The sequence below is a fragment of the Nilaparvata lugens genome, chromosome 1 (genome assembly GCF_014356525.2).
Source record: "Nilaparvata lugens isolate BPH chromosome 1, ASM1435652v1, whole genome shotgun sequence".
NCBI lineage: Eukaryota > Metazoa > Arthropoda > Insecta > Hemiptera > Delphacidae > Nilaparvata > Nilaparvata lugens.
Genome location: NC_052504.1, coordinates 56,048,172 through 56,063,208, shown reverse-complemented (window position 1 = coordinate 56,063,208; position 15,037 = coordinate 56,048,172). Strand labels below are relative to the sequence as shown.

The 15,037-nt window shown below is 34.3% G+C and overlaps 1 protein-coding gene across 4 annotated transcripts in view; it reads right to left on the bottom strand.

Moving 5' to 3' along the window:
* LOC111045397 (ABC transporter G family member 23) overlaps positions 1-15,037 on the bottom strand; it is a 180,481-nt gene that overhangs the window by 45,901 nt on the left and 119,543 nt on the right. The window contains exons 1-2 of one of the 4 annotated variants that reach the window (XM_022330797.2): positions 12,190-12,511; positions 3,192-3,343 (exon numbers count right to left, since the gene is read on the bottom strand). The exons of 2 other annotated variants lie outside the window; for them this stretch is intronic. In XM_022330797.2, the coding sequence (XP_022186489.1) occupies positions 3,192-3,202 (11 nt within the window). In that variant the 5' untranslated portion in view covers positions 3,203-3,343; positions 12,190-12,511. Of the gene's footprint in view, positions 1-3,191; positions 3,344-12,189; positions 12,512-15,037 lie in introns of those variants that run through there. One more of the 4 variants, XM_039437251.1, reaches the window with a different exon arrangement.

Genomic DNA, 15,037 nt, shown 5'->3' with positions numbered 1-15,037 from the left:
TACAAGCTAGCATAAATGGAGGGAGAGAATAAGAGTATCATGATAAATGAGAAAATATCTTCGATTTGAATTTGAAATTATCAGGTAACCGAAGGAGATGTGTAACAAATTTAAAAAGATTGAGAAGTGGGAAAGAGAGAAAACAAATGCAAAGCAGACAATAAAGGTGGACAACTAACAAAGAACATAAACCAGATTCGATTTGGAGATAGAGATTGATTTAATTGGAGGAACAAAAGAAGTAGGATGAAGAAAAAGAAAAGTGGAGACATAGAGGAAGGAGGAGGAGAAAGAAGGAAGTGATAATTTGTTAAATGTAATAAGAAAGAAGATTGAAACTCGAATACAAAAATAGGGTGAAAGTGATAGGGGCATATTATGATAAGAAGAGCAGAGGAAATGGGAAGATGAAAAAAATGTGCAGGGGGGTATGGATGTGGAGGAAAAGGAGGAGAATAAGCAAATAAATTTCAATCATAAATTCGTAAATGAAGACGAAAAAATGAATGAAGAAAAAACAAAACAATATTATGAGAACCATTTTTAAAATGTTTATAAATATGAGAAGAGAAAAGGCCAAGAAATGTAGAATGGGTTGAAAATAGAAAATTTCGACCAAGATGAAATACAAAGAAAAAAGGTGAATGTGAAAGAAGACAATTACAACCAATGAAGAAAGAGGATGAGAAAAATAAACGATAGATTGCGTGGTGTTACACTCGTTTTTACACACCAGACGTAATCAGTGATCCTTTCCGTTTCAGATCTTTGTTATTTGGGTCTCGGCCAAATAATGCAGACCATCTACAGACTGTACGGAGACGGCGAAAGGAAAACTACTCATCACTTTCAATAAATTATTATGACTATTGTATTAGTCATGACAAGTAGGAACCAGTTTATTTGAATCAATTACATATAAGTACCGTACATAATGTACTACCATCAACTAGCCTGATAATTTTACGAGTATCAGCACAGAGTTTCGACAGATAATATTGAAATCATATTTCAAGCAAAATCGAAAATCGAATGAAAATCTATCTGATCACGGAACGCCACTCTAAAATTATTTCATAATAATTGTTGAATGCCAATTTGAACGTCAGATGAGAGATCTACTACGGCCACACAACATCGATTAATCACGTTCGAGTACAATTTGGTAAACTGCAGCTGCTTAGTACAAGTCGACGCCCACATGCTCTCTTTAGCTAGACTTTAGCCATTTATTCTTCATTTCAACAAATATCACTTATCATTGATAATAATTATCAAAATGATTGGCAGAAAAGAAGAAGGCCAACCTTGTTCTACTTCTTTCCTGAATTTTCATAAAATGACTCAAGTCCTTTTGTTATTTTGATGAAATGTCTGTATTTCAGTAATCTAGGACATAGTACAAGACGTAGGGCTGAAATATGTTTTTTCCAATTTCTCTTTCATAATCCCTTCTTTTCACTCTGTTACATTTCAATAATGTCATGAATCAACTTTATTCATTCTTGCTTTCATCGCTATTATTCCTCCCTCTATTGCTATTATCACTTTTTCTATTAGAGAGCCTACACACGCACGGATTTCGCCCGAGCCGAGCCAAGACAGGCCAAATCCGCGAGCCAAATCCGTAGGTGTGAACCCTTCACACTTCATATCCTGCTCCCTATTGGTTCCTTAAATCCTCTTCTACTTCTTCCACATTCTCTTTTCATATTTTATTTCATTGTACCCTGAACCACAATCCTCTTAAACGTTGAACTAAATACTGAAATACTACAGTTTTTTCGATTTTTGAATTCCCAATGATAATTCTTTCTTTCACTCATACTTTACATGAAATATGAAAGATGATAACTTAATGCGAACATTCTTAACAAAGTTTCATTTATTCAAAATCTTTAAATTGTCCTATGAACTATGAAATAGTCAGATTTCACAGTTGTATGAACCTACAAACTAAAAAGCATCCTTCCACAAGATAAGGTCAAAGGAGTCCAAGGTAACTAAGATATATGAATATTATATTGGAACAAGAATGAGTTCATTTACTTCATATCGTTGCTATAACGGATTTCGATCTAGAAGTTTTGCAATAGGATAAAGACACTCGCGACTATTCAAGGCTCAAAGTATAATAACAGTTTCTCTTTATAAAGATACTAACTTGTTATTGGAGGGTTTACGTCACACACACACACACTCTATCTCTCTCTCTCTCACTCCCTCTCTCTCTACAAGCTCAACAATGAATTAACATCATTATTTACTCAGGTCGTTGTATACCCAAACAATTGGCGGAAGAATAATAAACGATATTTGTAATGTTATTGAGAAAAAATCGGTTTCTTTCAAGTTGGCTATTGCAACAGAAAACTATTGTTTCGATTGTCTTCTTGCAGGAGTTGTGACCATCTGTGTCAATGCTAGCGAACAAATAGTATAATAATGTACTAGCGATTCGAGCAAAAAAGTGAGATTTGCGGAGTTGGCAATGGTGTTCGGTGAGCTGGCAAACTTATCTGAGAGCACTTGTTCAACCTATCATTACCCACATCCTGCTACAAACATTCAAAGGATATTCAAGTTCAGACCTTGATACATCGTTGGAAGAACTAAGTTATAGAAAAATGAATGTACTGGGCTCACAATGTGAGAGGGGAATATTCAAGACACTGCTACAATTGCATTTAAAAAACGACAATCAATGATGAGAATGTACAATCTTAGAGAAATATACAGTATAATGAGCAAAATGGAAGTTAGTTATTCACTGATTTACTGATCATCGTTTCGACGCTCTACAGATCATTATTCGGATGAAAATACAATTTTTTAACGTTTTCTTCAAAGATTATTCACACAAATTTCGAAGTACATGTCCTCATCACCAAGTCCACATTGCCAAGTTTCTGGCCAAGTCGCTTGCCAAGCGGCTCGCTGTATATATCTATATGGACGGAGTGAAGACGAGTGCTGGCACCTGGCATAGTAGTCAACACACTCTAGCGCTTGTCGTCATTTGTACGCACTTGAACGGCACACAAAACTATCGTACAAAATATTGTTTTTTCTTTCTATCTATTAATATTGAATCCAATGAGTGCTTCCAACATTGAAGAGAAATACAGAACAAAGAACAAATTTTAAATGAAAACGAATACTGATAAAGATAGATGAATATCATTACTCACGTTATCAGCATTGTTCAGATAGTTTGATGAGCAGCAGTGCCTAGTGATCCAGTTTCACAAATTGTTAAAGATTGCAAATAATTTACAGTCTACTGATTTGAGTAGTTTTTTCGTAGAACACTTCTTTTTCACTGATGTCACAGATAACTGGGCTGTAAATAGAATTTGGTGCGTTGGAGAATCATTTAATGTGTCATACATTGATCAATCAATGTATCAATAATTGAATCATGCAATCATATCAATCAATAGATCATATCAATCAATAGATCATATCAATCAATAGATTGATTGATTTATCAAGCAATTCATTGATCAATGCCGATTTTAATATCAATTTGATGAATTAGTAGAGCACTATTCAGAAGAAGAGCTGGATTTCTCATTTTTCAAGAGCTTTGAGAACGAAGAGCTTAGAAACGAGCTTATAAAAACGAAAACTGCTATCCAAATCAGGTTGTTCTATCCACAGTATAAGAGCTAGCAACATTGTTATAGCCAACAATTTAGTTAACAAATAGCCAATCAAGTACATGAGAGTGGATTATAGCGAGTTTTAGAGGAGCATCTGATTGAATTGTGTAAAATTTAGTATAAACTGCATTCTGCTACACAGAATTCAACATCTTCTTTTATGAAGATGAGAAGCTTCAGAAGATTTGAAATGAGCTAAATGAGCTATGATGGATTACCTACTGGATGAGTATATTGGATAAAACCAGAGGTGGTGATTGGAGATGAATACATGATAATAGCAAATATTTTCGTATGAAATGCTGTAAAAAGTGGGATATTTGAGAGCAGGTAGCTGGTATTTCCGATAGCCTGAGGCTGCAGGACATGGTAAGTCCGGAGACCAGAGACTGGTTATTGAGGTTGGTGGCCTGCCTGCTCTAAGCAGCGGCTGTGACGTAATCAAGTCCGGAACTGGCACACTCAGACTCACCACAACGCCAGAAAGAGAGAGAGAGAGAAGAGCACTCCACACTGCACTTTCACTCTCATTCTCGTGGAGAAGACGAAGGGCGTAAAAGAGATGTGAAGAAATGGAAAAAGGAGATTAGAAGAGAGAGAAGATTTATTGGAAAACGAAGATCTCGTGGAGAAGACGAAGGACATAAAAGAGATATGAAGAGATTGAAAAATGAGATTAGAAGAGAGAAATTAATTATTAGGAAACGAAGATAAGATTAGATTATATAGAAATGGGAAGAATTGAAAGTAGAGGAAGAGATATGTTGAGGAAGGAAAAAAGTGATAAGATGAGAAAGAAAAATGAAGAAAGGGGAGTAGATTAGGAAAAAAGAATGGAAATTATTATAGAAGAGGAATAGATAATGGAAAACTCAGATAGGACGAGGGAAATTAAATGGGAAAAACTAGGTGAGAAGATAAAAAGGGGAACAGGGAAAAGAAGAATTGGGGAATAGAAACAGAGAGAGAGAGAGAGTGATAGATTAATAATAGAAGTGGAAACGGAAAAAACAGCAGCAAGTGAAAGGTTAACATAATTGGCAAATTAAGAAAGAAGAGAGAAGGAGGAGGCTCTAAGAACTAGTTACTACAAAGATAGGAGAAATCATAAAAGGAGAAAAAGTAAGAAAAGTATAATATGAAGAAGTAGAAGTTTTGAGGAGATCGAGGAAGTACATAGGTGAAATATGAGGATGAAGGAATTCAGATGGGATTAAATAGAAGACTAAAGACTCAAAGAGGAAAAGAAAACAAGGTGGAAATGGAATGAATGACAGTGAAGTAGTTCGACTTCGAAGAGTTGGAAAAATGGAATGGAAGCAGAAAATAGAACAAAATGAGTAGAAAAAGAGTACAATAAAGGAAGTACAAAATAAGAAATGAATGTTGGTAAGAAATTCAACGAAGGAGAAGAAGACGGAGTAAAGTAGAATGAGGATAGAAGAAATAGGTTACAAAAATAAGAAAAACAAAGCAATATAGAAGAATAAGAAGAAAACGAATCACTGACCTAGCCCTGTACTGCTAGTTATCGCTCTCACTTTCACTCTTCCCCTTCCTTAAATTCTTCTCTCTCACACCATCTTCGTAATTCTCCTTCACCCTCTCTTTCTTGGCCAGTTATGCAATCAATAGTCACCGTCAATATTGTGATGTCACGACTTGTTCCAGAAAACAGCCAGCCAGCCGCCGCCGATTAAGGTCACCGTTCCATTCACATCACTGTCGTGACGTGGCTGCGTCATGCATCACTTATCACACATCACTCACTACTCTGCGTCACTTTTTGTTGGTGAACCAGGATTCCAAGTTTCATCATATTATATTGATCATTGATTTTGGACGTTTTTCTACTACCAGGGAGCCAACAAAACATTTAACTCTATTGGAACAAATAAATTACAACATTGTATTCACTTCAAACTGTCAGCATTGTTTGAATGAGAAGCAATGATGTTGTTTATAACAGAAGCTGACAAATTGAAGTGAACCCCACTATAGAACTAATTCAGACCACAGTGACGGTACCAAGAAAAGTTTAGTTTGAAAGTGTGTTTTGTAGCTCTTGGAGGAACGTTTCAAACACTGTAAATTATTGCAGATCATTGCATATGATATAACCTTGTATATTAAGGTTGATTCGTCACCCTACCTTATTGTATATCCCAGGCAGAACGATGCACTCCATTTCCAGGTAGACTCAATCTTTTTCGCAAGTACCTAATGCAAACAGTTTTTTGATTTATTTCAACCCTGAATATCTGAAGCGACCCTGAACTCTCATTCATCTCAAAACACACTGATTCCACAAATCATGATTCAAATCTTTGGTATGTTTGTACTCCTTCCAATCCTGGTTTCTGAAATGGCTGCAAACTTTCAATCTACAAAAACACACTGTATTTAGAAATTTACCAGTTTGTTTTGAGTAGGCTACTTCCAACTCTAATTTCAGAAGTTAGAATGAATTTTTGAATATTGAGTTTTTTTCATAGGCTTTTGTGTAGGTAATGAGATGGATGATGATGACAGACGAGTGAACCAACAGCTTTAGGGAGGTTCCAAACCACCGGGAGCGATTTCTGTTTCTCAATGTAATTGGAACACACATCACTGAAGCGCCATTTTGGAAACAAGTACACAAACTCACAAGAGAAAAACTAGTGCAACAACAAAAGTTGTGTGAAGGCCAGAGAAGTAACAAAAAATATAAAAGACAAACAACTAAAGATCAGACAACTGAAAAAGTAAACCGGCTCAATGGAAAATACCTTTCATGCCCTATCAACTGGTGCCTCAATATATACATGTAATTGAATACAAGGAAAATATTATTTGTATCTTGAATGTATGTTTCTTGTCGAGTATTCAGTCATTTGTTAACTGTAAACTGTAATATACAGAGTGAGTCATATGTATGAGAACCCTTCAATGAGTTGGAGACTGTTGTAGATAATATAATACTGTAACTTTCAGGATAAGTTATTGGTCGAATACTCCACCTTTTGACGTACAATTGAATTTCAACCCTTCATAACGGGGTGACTTGGGGGTTGTAACTCAAATATTTCAAGTAAAACCCATTGTGTGGTACATCATTTTAAAGGCCTTTTTAAAACAAGAAATATGATATCAATAAAAATGTTCTATGATACTTATATCGAAAATGGCGGCTGATTGAAGTCTTAGTTTTTACTTGAAATTTCAATCAGCCGCCATTTTGAATACAAGTAGCCTATCATAGAGCTTTTTTATTGATAGCAGCTTTTTTGTTTTAAAAAGGCCTTTAAAATTATGTACCACACAATGAGTGTTTACAATTGAAATATTCGAGTTACAACCCCTAAGTCACCCCCTTATGAAGGGTTGAAATTCAGTTGTATGTCAAAAGATGGAGTATTCGACCAATAACTTATCCTGACCAATAACTTACTGTAACTTGAAAGTTACAGTATAATATCTACAACAGTCTCCAACTTATTCAAAGTCTCCAACTTCCCATACAAATGACTCACTCTGTATAATGTCAAGACTTACTTCAGAACAATGCATTATTCGAACTTTGTTTATTAACGAGTACTCTTACACAACCGAAGATAAAAAGAGCATGAAAGAGGCATTCTATCAGTACAAAATATTATTCTTCATGTTCGAAATGCAAGTTACAATATTCATATTGATAGCGTACTGCACAATTGTACAGTTTATAACGAGGTTAAACTATTAACGAAATGGATAACACTGATAATAAACTTTATAGTGACGTTAAACTACTAATGTAGATGAACTTCAACTTTGACCAACTGATCAATATTTTTTTTTTTAACTTTGTTGAAGTTCTGACACTGTGTTACTAGTAAATATTTGAAAAAACATTTACTTTTGATTGGAGTCTTGAGGAATGCATTTCACTCCTGAAGAGGAGCTTCATCAGCCTGACACCAGGGGCGCTTGCTCTTATGGGTTGGACTGTGTGGCCAAAATGTGGGAAAATATTACATTTGATTTGAAGTTAAGTTGATCATTTAATAAGTTGGATTTGTCATAGTGGAGGTGTTTGAAAATTTCGTATTGTTCTAGTGTGTTGAGTCTCTGGCTTTTTTGAAGAATGTGTAGGATTTCGATATCTGTATGTATGTTTTTGTGATTGTGTCCTGTGGCTATTAAATGTTCTGCATATGTAGATTCTGAATTTGAATTTACTGCTTTTATGTGCTCATTGTATCTTATTTTGAAGCTACGGCCGGTCTGCCCAATATAGAATTTTGGGCATGTATTACATTTTAGTTTATAAATTCCTGTCTTTTCAAATTGTGAGCTGTCTATTTTTCGTGTTTTTAGTTGGGTTTTCAAGTTGTTGTTGGTTCTAAATGCTGTTTTGTAGCATGATTTTTTGAATATGTTTGCTATGGATTGTGATTTTTGATTGAAATATGTTAGTGTGACATATTTGTTGGGATTTGGGGGTTTCTGTTTCTTGTTTTTCATTTTATGAAGTATTTTGTCTATTACATTGGATGAGTAGCCATTGTTTTGTGCCAGATATTTTATAGTGTTCAATTCTGTCTGGTAATCTTCTTTTGTAAATGGAATGCTTATTAGTCTATGGATCATGGAGTTAAAGGCAGCAAGTTTGTGTTGTGGTGGATGGTTTGATGTTTCATGTATGAGTGTATCTGTCATTGTGGGCTTTCTGAAAATATTAAATCTTGGTTTGTTGTCCTGTTTTGATATGGAGAGGTCCAGAAAGTTTAGGGCATTGTTGGTTTCATATTCTGCAGTGAAATGTATGTTTTTGTGTATTTTGTTCAATTCTGAGAGGAGTTGATCACATTGTCTGGCATTTCCTTTGTAGAGCAGTATTATGTCATCAACATATCTTTTCCAATAAATTCTTCCAAGAACTTCAACAAAGTTATTATATAGTGTTTCGTCATGGAAAGCAACTTCAATGATCAATATTATATACAAACTGTGAACACTGTAAATAAATGTTAGATATTGATAAAATTCTCATGTAACCTGTACAATACCTTCAAAAATTCATAAGGGATAAGACCAGATAAAAATTAGCAATATTGTAGAAACAGTCATGAATAGGAACTACTAGTAAAACAGGCCTTTGATGGGAATCCACAATTTCCAGTAAACTTCCTTGGAAGGCTACTGAGGGGAGAATCCCCATTGATTCATAAAAGCCCAGACTATCCTAATCTGAACCGTTATTCGTTTGGAAATTATTCATAATTTTGTACATTTCATCCATAAATAAGGATCAATTATAATTAAACTCCATTAACCAGTGAGAAATATAAACATTTCCGGAATATCCGATTTAACTGTATCTACCAGCTATAAGGAATAGTATACTGTAATTTACGAAATATCCAAATTCACTGTATCTACCAGCGTTCATAACTACACGTTATGGAAGATTACAAACAATATTAATCATCAACCCTCACTTCAAAAGAGATTTCAAACCTGACTGGAGACTAAAAAAAATTCAGAAATATCAATCCACGATAAACACGATGGTGTTGGGTGATTTGATAAATTTGGCAGAATCGACAGTTACGTAATGGAACATCACGGTTATTTCTGAGTTTCTTGTTCGATATTATTTATTATCTGGTAATTCACTTGAATGTGATATACATTGTTTTTCGAGTGTACTATTTTTGATCACAGATTCTGAATATCTTTGTACTTTTCCACATTATAGATAGAAGGCTCATGAAAATCTAACAGGAAAAGGGGATTTCTAAGAACTTGATTAATTAGGAAAAACATTGATATAATTAATAAAAAAAATACTTGAAATAAGGCTGAAATTGGATCAATTTGAGTTTAGTAAGAGCTGGTTGTAGTTTTCATGTTCACCTTGAATTTTATTTATTCAATAGCTTTGTTTTCTGGACCCTAAAAATTGATTTTTTCCAAAAATTACTGTATGACAAAAATGATTTGATGGAACAATTAAATGTTTATGATTATATCAACATCTAGAAATCATGGAAGATAGTAATTAAGGTAAGCTAATTTAATTCGTGATAGCAGACATTTTTTCCTACAACCTGTGAAAGACAACAACTTTTTTGAATTGAGACCAATTCTGGTATCTGTTTTGTAAAATAGTATTATCCTTGAAATCATTTAAACAATACTTGCAATGAGTCAAACGCATCCATGTTATTATTGAAATTGCATTGATGAAAGGTGAATTCAATGGAATGTTATTGATGATCGAGCGGTTTTCGAAACTGCTTGCTATTGTTTACAATCTCAATCAATTGATGAGACCTATCAATAACAGTTATAAGCGTTATTTTTTAACGTAATTTTTGTTTGTAAAATATACCTCCTAAAATAGGTAATAAATGAATATGAATAAGACAGGTCGCATGAAAAAAAAACACCTGGTCGCATGATTCTAACATTTTGCAAGAATGGAAAGAGGAAATCTTTTTCAAGTTTTTCACACAAAATCTGGATGAATAATTTTATTTATCGGTTTTCACCGCATGAATAGAAATGTTTCAAGACCGATTAAGGTTGATAAAATATTGGAATCAGAACATCAGTTATACAAATCGAACTTCAATATTGATTTCTTCAACGCTCATATACACTGGATAATGAGCATAGAAATTTTGTATTGATTTTGATGAATGAAAAGTAGCAAATGCAAAAAAATTGCAATATAATTGAGCAATGAGGGCACAGCCTCAGCCTTCTAACCGATCTATCAAGATTTCAAGATTAGATAATACATATTCTAATATTGGTACACATTGTGGATGGGTTATCATGAAAATATTTGTCCAACATAAATCTTTATGTAATTTTTGACCTTTCTATCCCCAGTCATGAAAAACCAAAAAAGCATGGGAAATATCACAGAACTGTTTCAAATAGTGTATGGGAATTAATCAACAAGCACATGGACCTTTCAACCAGGTAACACAAATAATAGGATAAAATGGTCAATTCATTTGAAAGAAAGAACCAATATAGGCCTACTGGTACATCACAATTGATGAGACCTATCACAAACACAAATATCCAATTATCTTAAACATACAACTTCACAGAAAACTCAGAACCTAGCCAGCTCAGCTATGAATAGTGCTCACTTTATCCACGCTACACTTGTCACGAAAATTATGAGATCAGGGCTCAACGTTTCATATTTAAATTTCGTTCTACTAGTAGGCCTAATATCCAGTTGGTGATTGCAGGAGTTGAATCTGAGAAAAAAATTAAAACTTTTGAAAAAGTTTAATAAACGTCTTAAGCTGCGTGTACACCGGAGTTAATAACACAAGTTTTTAACATTTTTGTTATCAACTGATGTTAATTACAAAACATCATGTTGAGTTGCGTTTACACCGGAGTTGATAACATGAGTTATTAATAAAAAGTTTTCAACTTGACTGAATCGACATAAATTCTCTTGAAAAAAGTTGATAATTCGTGTTTTCAACAGAAAATTCTTTGTTATTTATGTTATCCATCGAGAGTCGGTAACTTTTGTTAGTAAGAGATCACTATCTTTTCCGCAACCCCCTCACAAAGCATCCCTACCCTACAACTACAGATGTTCCCTAATAACTACAGCTGCAGACAAAACACGTGACAAAGTTATTAACTTTTGTTGATAAAAAAACTAGCCAAAAGAAAATGTTATTAACTTATGTTGAAAACTTTTGTTTTAAACTCTGGTGTAAACGCATTATAATTTATTTACATTGGATCAGATGAAGATCATTATTTTAATGATCACACACATGTTTCAATTCAAATTTGATGACTATTTTTTGCTTTTCATTGCGGCTGTTATATCATATAAATAGTCTCGTTAAATGAAATCATATGGAAGTCAATTATATTGATAACAAGATCTTGTTAATAACAAGGAATTTTCTGTTAGAAACATGAGTTATTGACTTTTGTCAAGAGAAATTTCTGACGATTCAGTCTTTTATTAACTTTTTGTTAATAACTCACTCGTGTTATTAACTCCGGTGTAAACGCAGCTCAAGATAGAATCATATTTTACAATTAGTGGGAGAAGAGTCACAATCACTCATATTCAAATAAAAATTATGAAAAATTTATCCCAATAACTAACTTACATCACCAATCTCTAGTGACAGTAATAGTTGTACTACGTACAACAATTCACAAGAGTCTAGATAATGGTGATGGAAAATGAGAACTACAAACTCATTATTTAAATAAAAAATATTGAAAAATGTATTCCAATAGCTAACTTACATCACCAATCTCTAGTGACAGTAATAGTTGAACTACGTACAACAATTTACAAGCGTCTAGATAATGGTGATGAAAAATGAGAACTATATTCAACTCATATTCAACTCCTGCAACATCCAAGTTATGCTTCGGATAATTCTTCTACAGGTTGAATCAACACTGTAAAAATAATCAAGAATACTAGTTCACAAATATTTTATAATGCACAAAGATCAGGCTATTCCACGATTTGAATGAAACTCACATCAACTGCAACTATTTCCACGCACTGCAACTGATTATAAGTTGACTATTAATTTTAGTTAACTAACTTATTTCACAAGTCAATCAAATCACCTCCGCGCAAGACTTGAGTTGTGTTAGCTCTTCAACTATCTACGATATTTCAAGACTATTTCACGAACACACTGCACACTGGTGATAGACACTTTTGACACTGGAAGAGAGTATTGAGAAGAGAGAAGAGCGAGCAGCAGCAGCCAGACGGAAGAGAGTGTCTCACTGGCGAACTGGCGAGTGGAGAGAGACTGACTGCTGGCGTGCTGGCCTGGTGAAGGCTGCTTGGCGGCTCGAGAGGTGAGAGAAGCCAACACGTTGATGTTGCAATCGTCCGTCTGCGGATTGCCTCTGCTTCCCTCTCCGCCCGCCACCACCCAGGAGCCCTCGCTCCATTGGAGGGAGCAATGAACAGACAAAAAGCTGGCTGAGAAGAAGGAAGGGACAAGGTTGAGGATGAGGAAGAGGTGTTGGTGGATGACAAGGAAGGGTGGAGAAGGAGAAAAATTGTGGATGATTATGAGGTGGTGCAATGTCAGGAGTTGAACGAGGTTGAGGGGGAAGAGGAGGAGTTGGGGAAGGAGGATGAGGAAAAGGAGTAAAATGATTAGGAGAAAAAGAAAGAGAAAGAAGAATGTAAAAGAAGGAGAGGAATATTGAGGGAAGAAGGAAGACAAGAAGCATTAAGAAAACATTGGAGAATAAAGAATGCTTGAAAAGCTCATTAGAGGTGCACAGGTACAAGGAAGCAAACAGGAGAATTGGGGCGATAGAAGAAAATGAACTAGGGTGATGAAGAAGATGAGGTGGAAATAATGAAGTTATTGAAGTAAGGTATTGAAGTAATTGAGTTATAATGAAGTTGCAATATGAGTTATAATGGTATAGCAATATGATGAAAGCAGGAATAGAATGAAATGAAACTCAGAAGAGAGTGAAGCAGAGGTCGGGGACTGAGAAGGAGGGAGAAATGGGAGAGAAGGACAAAATATGAATGAATAAGCGAGAAGAAAGAGAGGATGCAAGAATAGCAGGATTGGAAATGAAGAACATATAGAAAAAAAGAACTGTGCGAAGAATGTGAAATGAAGAAGCAACACAAGAAAAATAGAAAGAAAACATAGGTAGGAGCAAGAAGAATAATAAGAACAAAAAAGATGGAAGGAGAAGTAGGATAAGACTTAGAAGAAGCTGTAGCAAGAGTCAGAACGTAAGGAAGAAAAATATGCAGGAAGGAAAAAAAGAGAAAGAAAGGAGATGAAAGGTTAGGTGACAATCTTAATGTAATTTAATTAGTTGAAGGGAAGGAGTACGCAACATAAGGCATGTAGCTTTAAAATGAAATGCCTGCGGTGCAGCTGCAATGAATCATACACCAACAAAGACCAGCCTTTGAAAGGACAATCAGATCCAACTCAGATCTAAGAACTCCTTTGTTTCAAGACAACTCATTAGTTAGATGCAGCTATCCTATTATATTAAGCGAACAATTTCTGTATATATTTATATATCTGGCTATTTCTATATATGGTTATTTTTATATCTGGTTATTTATGTTCAACGGATCTCGAAATCGGCTATAACGATTTTCACGAAATTTGGAACATAGTAGGTTTATGATATGAAAATTCGTTTGCACTAGGTCTCATCCCTGGGAAAACTCGCTGAAGGGCATGGAAAGGATAATTTATCCTTTGGAAAACAGATAATAAACTCGTCGTCTGTCGATAACAGAAGATGCGTGTGCCTGTGTGGGAGATCAGCTGTGTATCAATCAGCTTACCGTATCTCACGAGAAATTTAGAAATTTTAATAGACTCGATCAAAATAATCTGATTTGTTGGCATGACAAATGGTATATCATAATATTCGAAGTTATTAATTATTTTACAGTTTTAAGTGATTAGTGAGTCTTATTTTGTTATTCAATTTGGTTTGTAAACAATCTAAATTAGAACTTTTCTGTTTTGAAATATTTAGACTGAAAATTGAACCTGTATTCAAGTGTATGGAACAAAACCTACTTTTTGGACCATTCATAGTGTATAAATGGAAATTTGAGGAAGAAACAGTTTTGGGCTGTGCCTGTTAGTCCTTCAACAACCTTTTTGAAGAATTGTGTTCTGTTTAACAATAAATAAATAACGAGCAAATCTCGGTGCCCCGATATTTTATATTATATCTGGTAATTTATATATCTGGCTATTTCTATATCTGGTTATTTTTATATCTGGTTATTTATATGGTTATTTATGTTCAACGGATCTTCAAAACGGCTCTAACGATTTTCACGAAATTTGGAACATAGTAGGTTTATGATATAAAAATTCGATTGCACTAGGTCTCATTCCTGGGAAAACTCGCTGAAGGACATGAAAAGCATAATAATTATTCATCCTTGGAGAAACAGAAGAATCAACTTGATAAAATAATCTGATTATTTGTTGACATGACATCATATATCATTCTAGATTAGAGTATAATTTTCAAAGTTAATCATTATTTTACAGATTCAAGTGATTAGTCAGTGTTATTTTTTATTCAATTTGGTTTGTAAACAATCTAAATTAGTACTTTTCTGTTTGGATTGGAAATTGGACCTGAATTCAATTGTATGGAACATAACCTACTTTTTTTGGAATATTTATAGTGTATAAATCAAAATTCTGGGAAGAAACAGTTTTTGGCTTTGCATATTAGTCCTTCCCCAATCATTTTAAAGAATTGTGTTTTGTTTATAAATAAATAAATAACGAGCGAAGCTCGGTACCCCGATATTATACCTGAAAGGCCAGTCAGTAGCTGGCATATATGTA